General features: G+C 27.0%; 4 protein-coding genes across 4 annotated transcripts; 3 read left to right on the top strand and 1 right to left on the bottom strand.

Annotated features, from left to right (window-relative positions):
- Positions 1 to 1,856: 1,856 nt before the first annotated feature.
- MKS88_004568 (sortilin) lies at positions 1,857 to 5,257 on the top strand (the record flags this gene model as incomplete). The annotated part of the gene is made up of 4 exons (XM_067217754.1): positions 1,857 to 4,143; positions 4,401 to 4,505; positions 4,709 to 4,815; positions 5,087 to 5,257. 4 exons carry the CDS (start codon positions 1,857 to 1,859, stop codon positions 5,255 to 5,257), a joined length of 2,670 nt encoding a protein of 889 aa, XP_067072151.1.
- A 1,605-nt stretch (positions 5,258 to 6,862) lies between these two features.
- MKS88_004567 (ribosome biogenesis protein TSR1) lies at positions 6,863 to 10,005 on the bottom strand (the record flags this gene model as incomplete). Its single annotated transcript, XM_067217753.1, has 2 exons — positions 6,863 to 9,609; positions 9,693 to 10,005. The coding sequence occupies 2 exons, from the start codon at positions 10,003 to 10,005 to the stop codon at positions 6,863 to 6,865; spliced, it is 3,060 nt and encodes a 1,019-aa protein (XP_067072150.1).
- A 2,793-nt stretch (positions 10,006 to 12,798) lies between these two features.
- MKS88_004566 (rhoptry neck protein 2) lies at positions 12,799 to 20,655 on the top strand (the record flags this gene model as incomplete). Its single annotated transcript, XM_067217752.1, has 1 exon — positions 12,799 to 20,655. One exon carries the CDS (start codon positions 12,799 to 12,801, stop codon positions 20,653 to 20,655), a length of 7,857 nt encoding a protein of 2,618 aa, XP_067072149.1.
- A 1,154-nt stretch (positions 20,656 to 21,809) lies between these two features.
- On the top strand, positions 21,810 to 22,832 carry MKS88_004565 (leucine-rich repeat protein; the record flags this gene model as incomplete). Its single annotated transcript, XM_067217751.1, has 1 exon — positions 21,810 to 22,832. One exon carries the CDS (start codon positions 21,810 to 21,812, stop codon positions 22,830 to 22,832), a length of 1,023 nt encoding a protein of 340 aa, XP_067072148.1.
- Positions 22,833 to 23,025: the final 193 nt, after the last annotated feature.

Raw genomic sequence — 23,025 nt, 5'->3', positions numbered from 1 at the left:
TATTAAACCATTAGATGATCAAGTAAAAAAATGTAAATTGCTATTAAAAATAATAGCAATTAGAGTTACAAATGCTTTAAATAGCCCTTGTTTTTTAATTTGAAATCATTTTTTTTTTCAATTTATAAATTATACACCAATTTTCAAATTTGGCTATATTTATTTTTATATACATTTTAAAAAAGAGTTATTTCTCTTACAAGTGTATAAAATCAAAAAAAAAAAATAAAATAATAAAATAATTTTCAACTTAAATATAATATGGAAATTTCTTTTTGCATACTTCCGCAACGTTAATTCAGAGTGCGTTAAGACTATGTACCTTGCAGAGCAATTTATAACATGTACTTAATCACTATAATAAATAAATTGCTTTTGTTTTTCTTTTTTCTTAATATTTAAAATAGTACTTACGTTTAAAGGGTAGTTCAAGTGTTAACTCTTTTATTGAGTTATCTTTACACACACATATAAGTATACATACATGAATACACACTTCATTTAACTATTTATATCTTTTAGGTTTTTATTAAAAAGTCATCTATTTTAGCAAAACATCATATTCATTTTGCATTTAGTTAAATAAATCATTTTCTATTTTTCGTTAGTTACAACAATATTTTTAATTTTTTTATTATTTTAGTTAAACTTTAGCTTTATTAAAACGAAGCAATAGGAAACGAGATAATATACACCTATTTATATAAATATTTTTAACTTACCTATACATTTATATGCACGTACAACATATATGTAAATAAAGATTATATAGACACTCTAAGTTAAATATTATTTATGGATACCTTTATTTTAAAATTTTTAAACGTACATGTTCATTAAATTATACAAAAATATATTAATCCACGAGTTGTGTAACAAATGAATCTTTTGATAGAAACTTAAATAAAAAAGGAATAGGAAAAATCTTCATATAGTACTATTTTAAATAAAATTAAGTTGTACTTATGAGTACAATTAGAAATTATGCTCTTTCCCTTGATATACTTCTTTCAATACTTCAATATAATGTTTTTAGCAAATGCTTTTAACTCTGCATTACATATATCTGTATATATAAATAGGTTTAAAAGTTTATTAAATACTACCTGCCATGGAAGCATTTTTGTAGTTCTACCTGCAATTTGATTTTTTTTTATTTCCTTCAATTCTGTTCATAAACAAGCAACGCTATTATATCTTACTGGTGTAATTATATAATTAAAAAAAAAAAAAAAAAAAGCAAAATGTGATAATGGGTTTTACAAAAATTGTTTAATCATCCACATGTTTTCAAAAGTAACACAGTATTATGAAAACAGTTTATATATATATATATATATATTCACACGATGTGCTTGATTTTATTTTACCTTAAGAAATTTTTTTTTTTTTTTTTTAAGAAAAAATTTGAATTTCGCAAATATTTAAGGTATGTACATATGCATGTATGTATGTATATATATATATATATGTATATTTATGTATATGTATGTATATTTATGTATATGTATGTATATTTATGTATATGTATGTATATTTATGTATATGTATGTATATTTATGTATATGTATGCATATTTATGTATATGTATGTATATTTATGTATATGTATGTATATTTATATATATATTTACATTATATATATACTTATAAACACCTGTTTATTTCCGCTTTTATGCTTTTCTTCCATCTTCATAACAAAATATACTCAAAGCCCAAGAAGCGTTCGACGTAAAGGAAAATAAAAAGAAAGTGTTTCATACATGTGAAATCTGAGGAAAACGTTAAATATATCTTATTTGTTAAAATAACAATTTTTACAGTACTGAAGTAATACAATATTTATACAGTTGAATAATGAAAAAAAAGGTTGAAAGGAGGAATTGTTTAAGATATAAAAAGAGTTACAGATCAGATGAAACAAAGATGCGAAATTTTTTTTCAAAAAATATAAATAAAAATTGTTCTTTTCTTTACATTTTTTTTTTCCTTTTTTTCTCATTAATATATTTAGCACAATGTCAAATAACAAAAAAAAAAGTATCAGTTAGTGAAATCAATTTCGATAGTGCTGTGGACGATGTTCAGTGGTGTGGTAATAATCATATGACTGTTTTAGTTAAAACAGTAAAAGGAAGATTATATAGAAGTGCGGATGGTGGTAAGATATGGACAAATATAACAAGTAATTTATCTGAAAATGGAAATAATAAAAATGACGCATCAAATCATACAAATGAGATGACTGTAGTAGATCTTATTATGGTGAACCCAGTGGATAAAAATGTAGTATTAATTATTGGGAATCAAAAAAATCATTACGTTTCAGAAAATGCAGGAGAAACGTTTCGATTAGTGAATTATAAAAACAAAATAAATTTTTGGCAGTTTCATAGTACAAAAACGCATTGGGCATTAGTTTCTTCATGGACTTCAGCCTGTTATTCTACGGATGAAAAAAATGGAGAATGCATGCAAACTTTATCAGTAACAAAAGATTTAGGAAGAACTTTTCAATTAATAGATATTTATGTAGTTCAATTTAATTGGGGAGATAAAGAATCACATTTAGAAGACACAGTCTATTATACTCATCATAAAAATAGAAATGGGCATCAGCAGAGATTCAGTGGATGGTCTAAAGATGTCGACTTTGTATCTACGGATAATTTTGGAAGAAGTGTAGATGTATTAGTGAAACAAGGAAATAAATTTTTAATATCAAATGGATACATATTTGTTGCTAGATTAAATGATGTAATTAAACAAACTGTTAATATGATGGTATCAACTGATGGAGGTAAAACATTTAATAAAGCCAATTTACCAGAAAATATACATGAAAAATCTTATACCGTTTTAGATACATCAGAGGGTGCTATAATGCTACATGTAAATCATGGAATTTCATCTGATAGAGTTAATACAGGAAATGTGTATATTTCGGACGCTTCTGGATTAAATTATACTCTTTCTTTACCAAATAATATAAGAACGTCTTCAGGTGAATGCGAATTTGATAAGGTGCTGAGTTTAGATGGAGTGTACATTGCAAATTTTTTAGATGATCAAGATGAAATTAAAGATGAAGATTTAAGGTTTAATAATTTTAAAGCACAATTAGAAGATGAGTTCAGTCCATTTCAAACAAATACTGAAAAAAGGAAAAAACTATCGGCAAAAGGGAAAAATGAAGATTTAGTTAGAACAGTAATTTCTTTTAACAAAGGTGGTCATTGGTCTTATTTAAAAGCACCAAAAGTGGACAGTAGAGGAAATAGATATGACTGTGGAGATAACTGTTATCTACATTTACATGGTATAACAAATTATCATCAGTATGCTCCATTTTATTCTATAGAAAATGCTGTTGGAATAATTATGGGAACAGGTAATGTTGGAAGTCATTTAAGATATGAAAGCGATGAAGTAAATACTTTTTTGTCAAGAGATGGAGGAGTAACATGGATGGAAGCTCATAAAGGTCCATATATTTATGAGTATGGAGATCATGGAGGTTTAATAGTTATGGCTGATGATTTACATAAAACAAATCAAATTGTATTTAGTTGGAATGAAGGACAAAGTTGGTTTGATTTTGAATTAGGACAATTTTCAATTGATGTTGATAATATTGTAGCAGAACCGAATTCTTCCTCTGTCGAATTTTTAGTGTATGGTACAAGAAATGATGTTGGTGTTCTATATCATCTTGATTTTAATACTCTTGGTCAACCTTTATGTAAAGGTTTGTGGGCAGCTGATTCGGTTTCTTCAGATTATGAAACATGGTCACCTGGTAGTGGATCCTTTTCTGATAAATGTACTTTAGGTAGAAAAATTACTTACACAAGAAGAAAACAGACATCTGAATGTTTTAACGGAAAAGATTTAAAAAGAACAGTTGATAAAAAAGCTTGCGAATGTACACCAGAAGATTATGAATGTGAAACTGGTTTCACCCGTAAAATTGGAAGTTATGAATGTAAGCCCAATGATCCAACTTTAACAGTTGAAGGATGTACAAGCAGTTCTTATTTTTATGCAAATGCATATAGGAAAGTACCTGGTGATATCTGTATTAATGGTTGGATTCCTGAGAAAGTTCCTGTCCCTTGCCCAGCACACGCTCCTTTTAATAGAAGTAAACTCTATAAAAACTAATTAAGTACAATAAATGCAACCATAATTTTTATTTTTATTTTTATCCTTTTGTTTCCTTGTGCCTTTTTTTATTTATATAGTGTCATTTTGTGTTTCCTTTATATTTGTACTATATAACATCATATATTGTTATATATTGTGATGTACTGTAATGTCATATAATATTTTATAATATACTGTATTATTTTAATACGTATACTTTTTTTTTTTTTTTTTCTTTTTTCCTTTTTGTTTTAGGCGCTAAGTCTATTTTATTTATAATATTTATTATAGGCCTGATTATGCTCATAGTTACCTACATGTGCAGAAATCCAAAATTTAAAAACCTGTTTTACAACTATGGTAATTATAGTGCACATATTTACAGCCCATGTTTTTAGTTAATTTTTATTTTTTCTTTCATATATATATATATATACCACATCATTTTATTACGTGTTAATGAAGTTGCATTAATGTCTAGTTATTTGTCTCGTTCATGTAACCTTTATGTTCACCCTTTTCACTTTTTTTTCTTTATGCACCCGGTTTCGCCCTTTTTGCAGGTTTCGATACTTTTGAACATGTTAAATATTCAGTCATTAAAACTAAAAGAGGAAATGTAAGTAACAATGGATTTGAACCAGAAATGGAATTTATAGACGCGCAACAAGTAGGATATAACTTCATCATCCTAATCTTTTTCTTAACATTTTTTTATTTATATAATATTATTGTGTCCGATTTGTTTTTATTCTTATTCTTTATTCGTTTTCAACTTTCTAGCTGGTCAAGTTGCGCATTTTGTGAATATATCTATCTATATATATAAATGTATATATATATAAATACATATTTATATTTACATTTATATATATATGTCACTACGTCAAAATTATTATATTATATTACTACTATTTTTGCACTTGAAACTGCTTTTAAAGGATGACAACGAGGAGGACGTTCCAACGCTTTTGTCTTATTCCAGTGAAAGGAATAAAACAAGAAATAACGATTTTAAGTTAGCCCGAAACAGATCAAATCAAAATAATTATATGACATCAAGAGACTTTTCCCCTCCCAAAAGTTATGGAGAAAATATTGAGTTATTATAATGTGAAGAAATTAAGTGGTCGCATAAGTAATAGCAGTGTGTGTAATAGTATGCTTGACCTTATATAATGAAGTGTACATTTTTACAGAAAATTAATTCACATGCTTTTATACATGTATATATATATATGGAAATACTTTTTAAAAATACTAAGTAACCCAACGTAAGAAAATAAGAAAAAATAATAATTATAAAAAATTAAAAAAGAACGAAGGAATTATGTAGTAATTAATTTTTAACACTTTTGTTAATATTGTAATCATCATTGTTATTTTTTTAATGTAGTAATAGCTTATCTTTTAATTATATCCATAAGATGCCTTTTTATTAATTTATTTAAACTCCCTTACGCTATCCTATTTTTTTTATTTTCCCATTATCTATATAAATTATTATCAATATATTTTTTTAGATTAGCACCTTTATTAATGTTGTAATTTTTACTATATTTAATTTTATTTATTTTTTTCCATTTCTTTTTTTTTTTTTTAATTTAAATATCGAAAAAGAAGTTTTTGTAATACTATTTTTATTACAAAATTACTTTCTTTTGAATACGAATGACATATTTATTTAGATAATATATCTTCGTTCATATGTTGCATGTACTTTTTATGTGTTTTCTTTGTTAGTTTTTTTGTTTTATAATAAACCTAATGTGGCAAAAAAAAAAAAGAAAATTAAATTTTAGCTATACAAAAGAAGAAAAAGAGAAAAACAAAAATGTTAATTTTTATATTAAGCTTTAAAAAATAAAAAAAAAAAAAAAATCAAATATTACACTGTTAAAGAAATTCGTATGTATATCTAACGTAATCTCTTCATAATTTGAATTGCATTTATTTAAAATAGCAAGTGCTTTCGTTTTAGAGTATAAGGATAACTGCGGATATAAACAATATGCACACACATGTGAACACGTGTGTAGAACTATATACCATTACATAAGTAGACATAGACAAGTCTATATACATTGATATTGTTGAGGCACCTGTAGTTTCTCCATTATGTCACTGTTTTACCTTAAAAAGAAAATATTTTAACACAATCAAAAGAATAATGAAAATATTTCATCATTAATAAAATATAAAAAAACAAATAATAAATCACAAGGGCATTTCATTTTAACTTGGTTGATTTGTTCTTTTTTCTTTTAGATTAAAAATGTCTTCTAAGAACATTTTTTTTAATAAATATATATATTTATACATATGTATATTCTTAAAAATCAAAAGCATTTTCCAGAATTTCCAATTTTCTTTTTGGAATATATTTTTTTTTTATTAAGGAAAACTAAATGAAATATAAATTTTTCCAACAAAATTTTAGCAGTTGAAATTCTTTAATTTGTTTTGAATTAACCAATTATAACGTAAAACAATATAATTTAATTTTGATTATTTTTTTTTTTTTTTCTTTTTCTCACATGTATGCACATAAATCAAAAATAAAAGAATAATTTTTACAAAGCATATTAACAAATATTTATAAATTAATATCAAGAAAAATTTTATATTAAATGAGGGATACATATTGCAAGTTTCTAAAGCAAAAGAAAATTTTATTTAAAAAGAAAATAATTATTACGTATAATTAATGAACAAAATCACAAATGAGACAAATTAATATTTTTCCGTTTTTTCTGTAAATGCTTATCATCGGGACCTAAATTGGGGTCCCCTCCCCATGTTAAAGGGAACCATATAGGATATACTCTTTTATACAAATTAATAAAAACTTTATCATGCTGTTTTAGGACATCATTAAACATGCACTTCATTTTTCCATGGGTTCCTAATGACTCTAATATTTTTCCAGTTAAACCAAATTTCGTATGTAATTCTACTGGCTTAAAGTAATTTATATCTTTCGGGTTATAAAACATGTTTCTAATAACGGCTCCTTTTTTATTAATTTTGAAAATTTTTCCACAAATACTTATTCTTTTCATAATTATTCTTTTACAATCACAGTTGATAACTTTCCCATGTGCAACTAACACTGACATGATATTATTAGTATCGTTAGTGGTAAAAGGATCGAAAAGTTCAACATTGATATTCTCACTTCTTAGCTTGTTTGTACATGACGAATTACCATTATTGTTACTACTACTACGGTCGTATTTACTAATGTTGTAGTTTCTAATGTTGTAATTACTAACGAAGTTGTTACTAATGACGTTGTTACTAATGTAGTTATTACTACTGTTAATGCCTCCTTCTGCACCTTCTAAACTATTGTTGCAATTTTTCGTGTCGCATACATTTTCTGGTGTTTGTATATGCAAGCGATCCTCATTACATCTTCCTTCTTCTTGATGAATTTTTTTTTTTTTTATAATAAAAACAGGGGCATTGGTGACTGTTGTAAAGGCATATACGGAAGCAACATACTTTTTCCCATATTTCAAATTTTTTTCATATTTTCCTTTTGCTTGTGTTGACTTAACAATTTGTTCACTGAAAATAGGACAAGAAACAAAATGTCTAAACCCACATACTATCTCAAATACCTCTTTTGATTCTACGTTCCCTAAATAAGAAAAAGTTCTTTCTATTTCCATATTCACTACTGTTACTTTTCTTTCAAAAGGCAGTAAACTTGATAATATAAAAGGTAATTTTTTCTTCTGTAAATACTGTATTAAATTATACAATTTTCCATCATTTTTTATAATAAATAAACAGTAGGCATCTGTTAAGGTATATTCTCCATTTATAATTTTGCAATTTTCTATATATTTCCTTTTTGAATATTTTCCTAAATTTTCTGAACTTTCATAATCATAAATACGTGAATATTCCAAAGGTAAATCCTCATACACATCCACATAGGAGGTTCTAAAACTTTGCAAACTTCTATATCTCTTGAACCGTTCCCTAGCACTTATATTTTTGCACAGATAGATATAATCAGAATTATCTGAGTCCTTTTCTATGGAATCATTATTACTACCACTACTACTTCTACTATCAATACTACCACTACTACTACCACTACTACTACCACTACTTCTACCACTACTACTACTCCTACTGCTACTATTATTCTTATTGCCTTTCTCCATTTCTGATTCCCCTCCACCATGTTCACAAGAATTGTTTCCCTGTGAAAAGCTGATACTATTGAAATGCTCCTCAGTGCATATATTACTACTGCCAGTGTTATTTACTCCTACATTTTGTGTTTCGTGTCTATCAAAAGAACTAATAATATTATCGTTTACTTCATGTTTTTCGTTCGATATATACATCCAAATATTATCCGAATTGCCCTTTTTGCACGTATTATTATGATCATTATTTCCATTTACACTGCCGTGTACATTGTACATGTTATTTGTTTTGTTTGAATAATTCGTGCTGTCCATACAGTTCATACTGCTTGTACTTATCTTAGACACGCCTTTATTATACTCATCATTGTTTGTACCATTTAAGGCATTGTTTAAATTAAAATTATAAACAGCATGATCACTGCTGTTTGCATAATCATCTGTTTGATCAAACAATCTAGAAGGGGGATATTCTGTTATAGAATTATTTTTAAGAGTCATTAAATTGTTAACATAAAAATTATTTTCTTGGGAAGTGTATGGTCGTACACACAATAAATCATTTTCCTCATTTAGATTACTTCTGTTTGCGCTATTTTGAACGTGTAAACAATTGTAATTAAAATCATTATTAGCTATTTTACTATTATGAAGAAAATTGTTTATAAAATTAAAACTATTTTCTTCTTGTTCATTATTTTGAATTATATCAAATAGGGAAAGTTTAGCACCTATTCCTTCACTACTATTCATATTTTTTTTTCCTTTTATCACATCTATGACATATATATCATCGATATAATAATCTCCAATGTTCGTTATATGTAATGGGTTGTAAATATTAAATCCTATACCTTTCACAAACCCTTTTATGTAAATGGAATCATTAACTGGATTATATTGACATGAGTCAGCCATCATGTAGCCTCTTCCTTCTCTATAAGAGACACTCTTTACTTTTATATTCATTATTTCATTATAAAGTTTGTTAAAATGAAAATTTTTATTGTTGTCATCACTATTAATAAAGAATATTTTATCATCTAATGTAAATTCTGAGTTAAAATACCTGGCCACAAATTTCTGTGTATTTTTATTACTATTTTCTTTTGTGTTATATCCTATACCGATAACTGATGGAACTCCTTGTATTCTTAAAACTGATAACAAGTTATAACCCAATTCATCAAAAGAGGATTTCTCAACATTTCCATCTTTAAAAATACACAAAATTAAATCGGCACATTTTGTTCCATCTATTATTCCATATATATCTCGTGGTATATCATAAATTACTAAGGATCGTTTTTTTTTTCATTATTTGAATGTATTGTATATATATCATATAAATTTATGTTATCTTCTATAATATCTTCACCATTTTTTTCACATAAATATTTTATGAACTCTTTTTTAAATGATAGAACATCTGCATTTTCATGAAACCCTATTAAACATATATTTAAACAACTGTAAAATGGTATGTATTTTGATTTTTCCTGAAGTTTACTTTTTAAGTTATTCGCTTTTGTACAATGGGATTGAAATGCCCTATGTAAAATATGACTGTATTTTAAAGTTGCATTATTTCTCTTCTTTTTCTGAACTTTTTTTAAATTTTTATTCCGTTTCTGACTTTTACATTTTTTATAAACTTTGTTTTTTTGCTTTAAATGTGATCTATGCTTCATTGTTTAATTTTAAGTAATGAAATTTTTTTTTCTTTTTTTGAAGCCTTAATGTAAATATTAACCCCAGATGATAATATATAATTATATAATGGTAATGAAATACCCAGCAGGATCTCTAAGTATATGTTGTATTTTTACAATCAACTCACATTTATGTTTAATTATACTTCAGTACTTTTTATTATATTTATAATATTACTAAAATTACTTTTAGCAATAGCTTATGGAAAAATGAGAAAAACTTAATGGAAGCATTATACACAAAAAGTTATTTAAAATATTTAAAAAAAGGAGAAGCAGAGATTTAATAAAATTGGTAAAATGTTTTGAAAACAATGATAACCTTATATTTTAAAATAAACACACTACATACATGTTGTTTAAATATATATATTTTTTCAAAATAGAGAAAGATAAAAATAAAAAAATAAAAAAAACAAAAAGGAAATATTATTTGGCACAAAGTTGAAAAAATTAACTTTAAAATGATTTTGCAGAATATTAAATAAATTAAGTAGTTGTAAGTCAAGTTGTTGACATTTTTACGTAAAACTTGTGCCCTTAGCATATTATAATTCTATGCATACATAGTTCTCAGTATAATATTTATCTTCATATTTTTGTAAAAAATAAAAGAATAAAAAAAGTGCATAATGAATCTTACATTTCTTATCTTTATTATGAAAGGCATAAAAGCATTATTGCTATACATGCATCCTAATATATGTTGAATAAAATGGGCTAAAAATTTTACGATTATGCACAATTTAAGGGACTAAATATTGAAAGAAATACTTGTTCATCAATAAATAGTAATATATACATATATAAATATATATGTATATATACTTATGTATGTGCCTTTAAATAGGTGCGCACTTTCCTTTTTTCGTTCCTTCCTACGTACTGGGAAAACTAATAAATTTTTTAAACATTACAGTACTATAAAGTCTTGGATATTAAAATGAAAAGTTTTACTTTCGTATTCAGCTTATATAAGAAAAATTAATTGAAAATTTTTATTTGTTGCGTTTATTACTAAGCCTTAAGTGGGCTGTAAGTCAAATGCACAAAATTAATATAGAAAGGTTTAAAGAACTGTTATAAAATATTAGGAAGGAGTGTACATATATATATATATACGTAGTTGTAAAAAATAAAAAGTTTTATTTTCCTATTATCCTAAAATATTACATTAGCATAAAAATGTAATATTATAAATAAATAAATGAACAAATGCAGGCATATCATATCTCTATATGCGAATTATACTATCAACTAATTAAAGTATGATAAAAAAATATAAAAAAAAAAAATTTTAATTAATATCTCTACTCTATACCAAACGTAAAATTAGACTTTTAAGTGAAAATGTACAACACCTTTAAAATGATTATTAAAAAGTTTGAATTTTAAAAGAAATGATTTTAAATTATTGTAAGCTTATGTACATTATTGTTAAATTTTATTTATTACACCACTGCAGTACATGAATTATTTGTTCCTTTTAAAAAATATCATTGCTTATTCACTCGTTATGGGAATATTAAGATAAAAAGGATAAAAAAAAAATAAAATATAATTCAATGCAATGAAGATATCTGTATTTTTAACTTCTAAGAATAGCAATATGTGTCTTTATACATATATATATATATATATATATTTTTTTTTTTTTTTTTTCATTAATTCTAAACATTTTTATGTATTTTTAAGAAAGAAATACCCATATGTCAATGTGTTACGACACTGTTGTACTTTTCCTTTTTACATAGTATAGAACAATTCATCAAACAAACGATAAAAATAAGTATATCAAAATTTTTGAACTTAAAGTAGTAGCAATAATACAAATATTTATGCATACAATAATTTTTCAATATTTTTATTTTTTTAAAATAATATTGTGCGCCTTTGTGCAAATGGTTAAATGGTACCATAAGACGAAATATGATATAATGTAAAATAATATATAAAAAATATTTAAAGTCTAGAATATATTTTTTTGTACAATTATATTAGAAAAGGGGGGGAAATAATAAAGAAGGATTTAAATTTGTTTTGTTTTTTTTTCTAATTTATTTCTGTTCTCGTAATTTTTTCTTTATGGTTAATTATTTTGTACATAATTCCTCAGCTAGATATGTTTAACGCAGTAATATATTTTTTATAACACATATTTAAATGTTAGATATGTGCAGACAAAAACATTTAAAATGGCTTCATTCTAGAATTCTGTAATATTTTTACGTTTATTTTTATTTTATTTTTTTTTTTTTTATCCATATTTATAGAAGCTCAGCTTTTCAATATTTGTGTTTTAAATATAAACCAAAACTGAAAAAACGTACATTTATGTATATATATATATATATATATATATATTAATATTAGAACATTTTTGTATTTAATTTTTAAGTTATTAATTTTTGTGAAGATTTAATTAGAGGTTTTTTTTGTTTTTTTTATTTTCTCATCACCCTGGTTGTCTTGATGTTTTCGAAAGATCAATATAATAATAAAAATATAGACATAGATATAGACAACTGATACAAAGAAATATTGCTCAACATTATCACATAACTTACCTTTTTATGTAGAATATTTTAAAGTATTGTTTTTGTTGTGTTTAGTTTTATATAATTCTCACTATTGACAAAATTTAATAATGTGAAATTTCTCTTAATGGAAAATTTTTAATTTTTAGTTTTCATTTTTTATGCCTTTCATTTATTCATTCATTAAATTTTTTTTTTTGTTGTTGTTCCAGTTTCTAACTATAAAAAGAATAAAATGTTAAAAGTTATTATTTTTATTTTACTTATATATGTGCACATTGATTATATAACAACAGATAAAACAAATAGAAGAGTAAGAAATGCAAATGATGTCCTAAAAAATGAAAGTCCAACTTACAGTCCAAAAAAAAAAACAAAAGTTATTTTTTATATGGGGGGGCAAGATCATGAAGATGAAGAAAATGATAATAACGCAAATAGGAATGTAAATAAAGGAAAACAAGGCATGGGTGCCAATAAAGGAGCCACTGGAGGTACAGGAAATGATGAAGGAAATGCACCAAATGGACACGATGAAGGAACAAATTCAAATAAAAATAATGGATATAATACAGGACAATTACAAGCAAATTCCCCATTACATTATGATAATTCCAATAATAAAAATGAATCAAATAATGGTCAAAACAAAATAAAATATGATAAAATGAAAGAGGAATATGAAAATTTAAAAAAGAAAGAAGAAGAAGAAGCGGAAAGGATAAATCGTGAACGAATGGCTGATATGAACAGAGATAAGAAAGGAAAAAATAAAAAATTAAGATACAATAGAGAAAAAGAAGATCCATATGACACAGATTATGAATACATAGATAATGTTCCACATTCTACCAATTCAAATGCAAAAAATAAAACTAATAGTGGAGTTTATGATGAACTGGGTAATGGGCCGTATAATTTAATTGGAAAGGAATCTTATGTTGGACCTAATGGGAAAACTTACACTCCTTATGTTGGACCTGATGGAAAATTTCATGGAGCTTATATTGGACCTGATGGAGATATTTACGAACCTTATGTAGATCCTGATGGGAAATTTAATGGAACCTATATTGGACCTGATGGGAAAACTTACGAACCCTTCGTTGGACCTGATGGGAAAACTCACGAATCTTTCGTTGGGCCAGATGGAAACACCTATAAACCTTACATAGAACCTGATGGGAAATTTCACGGATCTTATATTGGACCTGATGGAAAAACTTACGAACCTTATGTTGAACCAGATGGGAAGTTTCATGGAACTTACATTGGACCTGATGGGAAAACTTACAAACCCTTCGCTGGGCATGATGGGAGAACCCACAAAACTTTTGTTGGGCCTGATGGCAACACTTACGAATCTTTTGTCGGTCCTGATGGGAATACTTACACACCCCATATTGAACCAGATGGGAAATTTCATGGAACTTACATTGGACCTGATGGGAAAACTTATACGCCCCACATTGAACCCGATGGTCAATTTCATGGAATCTATATTGGGCCTGATGGGAAAACTTACAAACCCTTTGTCGGATCTGATAGTAAAACTCAAGAATCTTTTGTTGGTCCTGATGGGAATACTTACATCCCCCATATTGAACCAGATGGGAAGTTTCATGGAACTTACATTGGACCTGATGGGAAAACTTATACGCCCCACATTGAACCGGATGGTCAATTTCATGGAAATTATATTGGTCCCGATGGAAAAACTTACAAACCATTCGTTGGATCTGATGGTAAAACTCATGAATCTTTTGTCGGTCCTGATGGGAATACTTATACACCCCGTATTGAACAGGATGGTAAATTTCATGGAAATTATATTGGACCTGATGGAAAAACATACACACCTCATGTTGAGCCAGATGGTAAATTTCATGGAACCTATATTGGGCCTGATGGGAAAACGTACAAACCCTTTGTCGGATCTGATAGTAAAACTCAAGAATCTTTTGTTGGTCCTGATGGGAATACTTACACACCCCATATTGAACCAGATGGGAAATTTCATGGAACTTACATTGGACCTGATGGGAAAACTTATACGCCCCACATTGAACCCGATGGTCAATTTCATGGAATCTATATTGGGCCTGATGGGAAAACTTACAAACCCTTTGTCGGAACTGATAGTAAAACTCAAGAATCTTTTGTTGGTCCTGATGGGAATACTTACATCCCCCATATTGAACCAGATGGGAAGTTTCATGGAACTTACATTGGACCTGATGGGAAAACTTATACGCCCCACATTGAACCGGATGGTCAATTTCATGGAAATTATATTGGTCCCGATGGAAAAACTTACAAACCATTCGTTGGATCTGATGGTAAAACTCATGAATCTTTTGTCGGTCCTGATGGGAATACTTATACACCCCGTATTGAACAGGATGGTAAATTTCATGGAAATTATATTGGACCTGATGGAAAAACATACACACCTCATGTTGAGCCAGATGGTAAATTTCATGGAACCTATATTGGGCCTGATGGGAAAACGTACAAACCCTTTGTCGGATCTGATAGTAAAACTCAAGAATCTTTTGTTGGTCCTGATGGGAATACTTACACACCCCATATTGAACCAGATGGGAAATTTCATGGAACTTACATTGGACCTGATGGGAAAACTTATACGCCCCACATTGAACCCGATGGTCAATTTCATGGAAATTATATTGGTCCCGATGGAAAAACGTACAAACCCTTCGTTGGACCTGATGGGAAAACTCACGAATCTTTCGTTGGGCCAGATGGAAACACTTATAAACCTTACATAGAACCTGATGGGAAATTTCATGGATCTTATATTGGACCTGATGGGAAAACTTACACACCTCATATTGAACAGGATGGTAAATTTCATGGAAATTATATTGGACCTGATGGAAAAACATACAAACCCTTCGTTGAGCCTGATGAGAAAATATACAAACCATACTTTGGACCTAAGGGTAAAACATATGAATCCTTTGTCGGTCCTGATGGAAATACGTATACACCCCATATTGAAGCTGATGGAAAATTTCACGGAAATTATATTGGACCCGATGGAAAAATATATACACCCCAGATTGAACTTGATGGAAAATTTCATGGAAATTATATTGGACCCGATGGAAAAACTTACCAACCCTTCGTTGGACCTGATGGTCAAATTCATGAATCTTTCGTTGGTCCAGATGGAAACACTTATGAAACTTACATAGAACCTGATGGGAAATTTCACGGATCTTATATTGGACCTGATGGGAAAACTTTCACACCTCAAATTGAACCTGATGGAAAATTTCACGGAAATTATATTGGACCAGATGGGAATGCATACAAACTTTTTGTTGGTCCTGATGGTAAGTCCTATGTGCCTTATAATGGTTCTGAGGGTAAAGGAGAACATGATGGACCACATTATGGAGGGGGTCCTCAAGGGAACAAAGATGATGGAACAACCTACTCTTTAAATCATGGTGCACAAGGGAATGGAAAAAATGGAGGTGCTTACCCAGGGAAAAAAGGTCCACTGAGTGATTATCTTCATGATTTAAGACCTGTTAACGAAGGTGAAGGTACGTATGGAAAAGGATATAATCCATTGGTATATACTGTACAGCAGGGAGATGGACAAAATGTAAAACCTCATGACAAAAGACCAAATGAAATTAGTTCTGATAATGGAAAAAATGTATACGATAATACACCAAATAAAAAAAAAGTATATAAAAAACCTAGTCAAAGACGTAGAAGTAATCCTTTTCCCCAAAATTCTGATGATAATTCAAGTGACACTGAATACGAGTTAAATGAAGGAGATTATAATCGATCAAAACCAGAAAACAAAACGTATATATCATCAGATCATGATGAAAACGGGCATCCAAATGAAACTGATAATTATAGAGATCCTAGATTAACAGGAATGGGAATAGGTGATAATGGAATTCCAGGTAGAGGAAACACAGATAATATGTATGGAGGAAATCCTATTCATATATTGCATGATAATAGTCATGCTAAAAAAAGAGCTAACGAAATTGAGGATAATCTAAATAAAGGAGAATATTCAAGAGATAAAGTAGGCAATAAAAATAAGGGTTCTGGAGGTAACAACAAAAATGATACAGACGATTTAGACGATCCTTCAATTCTATATTATTTAGATAATGGACAAGATATGTCCATAAAAGAAAAATTGCTTAATTCTAATGGAGAAGATTATCAAACAGAAGATGGTTTAAATGACAACGACTATGCAAATAGAAAACCTGTAAATTACCATTTCTCAAATTATATGAATTTTGATAAAAAAGAAATTTTGGGCTCAAATGAGATCGAATTAGAAAAAATGATTGGAACTAAATTTTCTAAAGAAGTAGAAAATTATTGTCGTCAAGATAATTCAGTACAAAAAGAAGGAGACTATCTTAATACTGCTTTTGAATATGCGAGAGCTTTAGAAGAATTAAGGGGTGAAATGCTAGTAGAATTAAATAGACAAAAATATTTAGGACTTAATAATTTTAACAACATTTTACAGTCAATTAATAATTCATTAAATAGAAAAAACTTAAATGGTAATAGAGATGTGTATGAAGATAAAAGTTTTATTAATGAAGCAAATGCTTTTAGAAATGAAAATATAAATCCGTTAAGTGCTAAGTATAACAAAATTATGAAACAATATCTCTGTCACGTATTTGTAAAAAATCCAGGCACTAATCAATTAGAAAGATTATACTTTCATAATTTAGCCTTGGGAGAACTTATACAACCAATAAGAACAAAATATAGCAAGTTAGCTTCCTCTTCTATTGGTTTGAATTACGAAATATATATAGTATCTTCTTCCAATGTATATATGTTAGGTCATATGTTACTCTTATCTTTGGCATACCTTTCGTTTAACAATTTTTTTGTTAAAGGATTGAAATCCTTTTATTCATTACAAACAATGATAATGGCTAATTCTGATTACTCTTTCTTTATGTTTAATGAAATGTGCAATATTTATTATAATCCAAGAAAAAAATTTGAAAAAGACATAACGTTTATTCCCCTCGAATCAAGACCAGGAAGAACTACTACGTCCATGGGTGAACGTAAAACCATATGTGACTTACTAGAATTAGTACTAAATGTTTTCAGCCTAATAAATATTCACGAAATAGATAATGTTTTTAATAAAAATAATGTTAATGGATATGAAAATTCTTTATCCTTTTCATTTAATGCAATAAGAATATTTTCACAAGTTTGCCCAAGGGATGATACAGAAAACGCATTAAAATGTAACTTTGAAAAATCTAAATTATATAATTCAAGGATTTTGAAAAAGGATATTGGACAAAAAGAAAATCAAAAGAGTTTGAAAAGAGCTTTTGATCTGTTAAGAATTTTTGCTGAAATAGAGAATACATCTTCAACAAATGAACCAAATCCTCATTATATAAAACTCATTTTTAATCAGAATGAATATGTGGACTTTTACAAATTCTTTTTCTGGTATGAGACTAGAGAACTTGTATATGTACCAGGAACAAGTGCAAATAAAAAAAAAAAAAGAAAAAAAAACTATATATTTGATCAATTTATGATGAGAGGTCAACAGTTAAAAAAGAAACTACTTAAAATGGATGCTAAATACAATATAAAGAGTAAAGCATTGCCAGCCTTTTATGCATTAGTTGACAGATATAACACTATTTCTTCTAAGAGTCAAAAGGCGAGGAAATTATTTTTAAATGATGTGTCTAGTGCTCGTCATTATTTTTATTTAAATAGCATATTATCAAAATCGCCTAAATCTAATTTAGAATCCATAAAAAAGGCATTAATAGAATTACAAACATTAACAAATTCTCCATTAAAATTTATGGCTAGAGGAAATAATATAGAATATTTAAATCAAATAGCTAAAAATGAAAATTTATTCTATGTAAATTTATTCATAATCTCCGCTTTTGCAAGGAAAGATCCTGTTAGAAGTTATTATAGTGACAAAAGGAAAATGCTTTCAGCAACGCTTTCTGAAAAATTTGCAACGTCAACATCTGCTTTTATTCCTCATAAGCTTAGAAAACTTGTAGTTGGAATGAAAAAAGGATTTCTAAAGAGGAAATTACTTACTAAATTGGCTATGATGAAACTGTTGCAACATATCCCTTCACACATACTGGAAAATATTATCACGACTATCCGTTTCACAACACATAGTATAGCATCTATGCAGATTATTCAAAACGCCAGATTTGTTCCAAGAAGTGTAAGTGCAAATGATAAACTCAATAGTCAATTTGCAAAAGATATATTTACTGAGGGTGGATTTGTAGGGTACGCTGATAATTTAATGTCTGCATGGTTTTCAAAAGGTTTTGAAGAATATAAAAAGGAGAAAATTGAGAATCAAAAGATGGAAACTTCGATTCAAAATTATCTTAAGGATTATTCAAATGAATATGATAATTCCAATGAAGAGATGACAGATAAGGAAAAATTAATAAAAGAATTAAATGAAGAAAATGAAAAAGTACAAGCACAAAAACAAGAAAATAAACTCATCCTTAATCAAAATGATAAATGGGATCATTATATAAATAAAGAATATGCAAGAGCTTTACGGCTATGGCTAGAATTGAATGATGCTCCACACCAAAAGAATAGTGTTGTTTATAAAGTTGTAGAAGACAGTAAATACTTATTAGAAAATAATATTGAGGAAAATATCATATTTTCAAGAACAGTTAAAGCAACTAAGCAAACTGTATTTAGAAAATTTTTCAATAAAATTGTTTCTCTTGGAAATATGCTTTTACGAAAACCTAGTTTTAAAGTCGAGCATGCATTATGGTTTGGTGCAACTATTGATATAAAAAAGGCATTTGTTATATTAGAAAAAGTAAGTGAATTGCATAAATTAATTCGTGATCAGGATGAATCATGGTTAATTAATGAGGCTTTTATTGAAATCGTTGATCATGTAATTCAAGTAAGTACAGAGAAACATTTAAGAGAGCCATTCAGTGTAGTTAGAAATCCAGGTATGATGGCTATTAATCCAAATTATAATTATATACCACATGAAGATAGACTTAAAGAACTTCAAAATTCCATGTGTGCTGATCATTGTTCTGCAGTATGGAAAATGATTTCTTCTTTTGCTTTACAGCATTTGAAAAATCCTGATAGTTTACAAACTTATGAAGTAAAATTTTCGAGCAATTCACTTGGAAACAAAATTGATGATAAAGATTTTGTTAACAATTTTAAAATGATTATTGGAGGTGATGCTGTGTTACATTATTTTGACAATTTACTTCCTAAATCAATGAAGAAAGAATTAAAAGCTATGAAATATGGAGCATCTTTAACATCTGCATTTTCACTTAAGTTAACGAAAGTTATTTTTAGTGAAATGCAGTTGCCTTATTTAAGTAAAATGTTTTATATGCAAGCCCCTTATTTTGGTAATTTCATAGGAAAATGGCAAAAGGAAAGAGAAAAAAGTAGGATGAAGGAATTATTAGGTTTTATGACCTTAGGAACATTATCTGCATACACTATTTTAAGTGCCATGGATATAACTCAACATGCGACAGATATAGGAGTAGGACCTGCTACAAGTTGTTATACATCTACTATACCACCACCAAAGCAAGTGTGTATACAACAAGTAGTAAAAGCTACGTTGACTAACTCAACTGAAGCTTGCATGAAGAGCGTTTTCTCTGTTGGACTCTTTGCATCAATCGGTCCATATTTATTCGCTCCTATGGCTGGTTTAGCATTATGGAATGTTTTAAAATCAGAATTCAAAGTTTTACAAAGAATTGATATGGCCCTCAAAGGAGTTTTTAAATCCATGTGGAAAAAATTTTTATCCCTATCAGCAATTCGCAGATTAAAAGGTATTTTTAAAAGAAGGAAAGCTATGAAAAAGAAACTTATAGAAAATGCTGAACATAAAATGATGGAAATGAAAAATAATCCCAACAAAGTCAAAGATCATAAAATGGCTATAAAGAAAATACATAACCAATCAAAAGGTGGTTATAACTATATATCCTATGCTAGAATAAAGATATGACGTAAAGTTATCAGGGAATACACCAGTTTTATAATAATTCGTACCTATGTATACATGTTTATATACATACAAGTACTACACATGTATGCAAATAGTTTTTTTTTCAACATTTTTTTGTACTTAATACATGTAAGCAATGGAAATGAATGAAGGAGGTAGTTGTTTATATTTTTCTTCTTGCTTCTTTCTCTTTCTCTTTCTCTTTCTTCCTTCTTTCTCTTTTTTTTTTTTAATATTGTACTTCAATTTGGTATATTTTTTTCAGTTATTAACAAAAAATTAGTTACTATTTTTAGGGGGTATCTTACCTGTTTTTTTGGTTTTATTTTTTTTGCTGCTGTTGCTTTGCCATTGTTTTTAGATTTTATTTTGTTATACATTGTTATGTTTTGTTTTCTTTTGTTTTATTTTATTTAATTTAATTTTTGTTTTTATATTTTTTTTTTTACAAATAAAAATACTTAGTTCTTTTAAATTTTTTCTATATTTTTATAAAAAAATTATGTAAAAATAAATTGTAAAATATTAATAAAATAAAAATGATAAATATATTTGAATAGCAAATAATATTAAGGAACATATGTTATTCACATGTATTCTTGGATTTTCGATTAAAAAAATATTCAGTATAAATATTTGTAGGCACATCAAAACCTAGTGTTTCCTTTGAGATTTTTTTAAAAAGCAAAAAATATTAAACGCTTCTTTTATTTCTAATAACAAGTGCTCAATTTTATACTATTCATTTATGGCATATATTATTATGTTGTATTCTTTTAAAAGTGTTGAACAAATTAGAAAAATTTAGTACAATTTTTCGACAGAACAAAAACTGTACAATAATTTAAAAAGTCTACTATTTATCATTATTATTATAATTACTATTTTTATTATTTTATAGTATATTATATTTATTTTATATTTTTTTTTTTTTTTTTGATATAATACCAAATATTTGAATACAAAAATTGTGCTTTTTTACACTCTCCTTCTTTCGGATTACCTTTTATTCCAGCATCTTCACTAATTTTTCACGGACTAATTAAGAGTACTCGTTATCAGTAGAAACAAAATTGAGTGTATGTTATATAGGGAGTAAGAATAGCCATTCGAAAATTTTTATGAACCATATATATGTTGTTGTTTATAACAAAATGGAGAAACAATTTGAAGAAAAAAGAAAAAATGATAGCTTAAAAAAATTAACTATAGTAAAAATTTCCTCGATCATTGAAGGTGGAAATATATCAAATTGCAAGGAACTAATTCTGAAAAATAAGGATATAGAAGATTGCGAAGAATTATATCAAATGAAAAATTTAAGCAAAGTTGATTTAAGTCAAAATAAAATAAAAGATTTGAGAATGGTTGAAATGAATTTTAATTTGCAGCAAATTATATTACAAAACAATTTAATAGATAATATAAATTACATAAATAATTTAAATAATTTGGTATATTTAAATTTATCAAATAATAAAATTAAAATTATAGATGATGTATGCTTATTAAAGAATTTAAAAACATTAATATTAGCATATAATGAAATAGAAAAGGTTCCAAATTTGGCGAGTTTGAAAAATTTAGAAACATTAATTCTTAAAAATAATTCTATTGAAACCTTTGTTAAACCAACGAAACCAATGATAAACTTAAAAAAAATTTCTCTCTCTTTCAATAAAATTAGACAGTTTTGTTTTAGTTTTCATTTTTCTAATGTCCAAGAATTAAGATTAAATAATAATAAGTTGATAAATATTGAAAAGGATATAATATATTTGACATCCTTAAGGCAGTTATATGTACATAATAACTTTATTATGAAGGAAGATTTTTTAAATTATTTAAAAGAATTAAACAATTTAAAAAATATTGTTATATCAAATAACCCGTTTTTTAAAAAAATGAATATATATCAGTTAAATAATTTTATTCAAAATACAAGAAACTTAACTACTATTAACTCTGTAAATATTCCACCAAACAGAATATTCGAGCATTTCTCCTTTGACTTTTCAGACCATGTACCTCCCAACCTGAATAGGCATGGTGATGATACCAAAGTGTCAAAAGAAAAATCTGAAATAAAAAGAAAAAAGGAAGTTCAAGTGAATAGAAGAAAAATGCACATTCATAAAACAGATAAGAGGAAAAAAAAAAAAAAAAAGAACTCATAATAGCGTGATAGTACAAGAACGTAAGAACTTGAGAATGTGTAATAATGTAGTAATAAATTAAATTTTGTATATAACAGTAACAAAATGACATTTAATAAACCTTAATGAAAAATTTTGTATGTGTTGTAGGTTATATATTTATATTTTACACTTTGTTTCGTACCCTTTTTTTTGGTAATTTTTAAATAACATT

Source organism: Plasmodium brasilianum, chromosome 12, assembly GCF_023973825.1.
Source record: "Plasmodium brasilianum strain Bolivian I chromosome 12, whole genome shotgun sequence".
Taxonomy (NCBI): domain Eukaryota; phylum Apicomplexa; class Aconoidasida; order Haemosporida; family Plasmodiidae; genus Plasmodium; species Plasmodium brasilianum.
The sequence above is the reverse complement of the archived record's forward strand: the minus strand, read 5'-3'. Positions and strand labels throughout refer to the sequence as shown.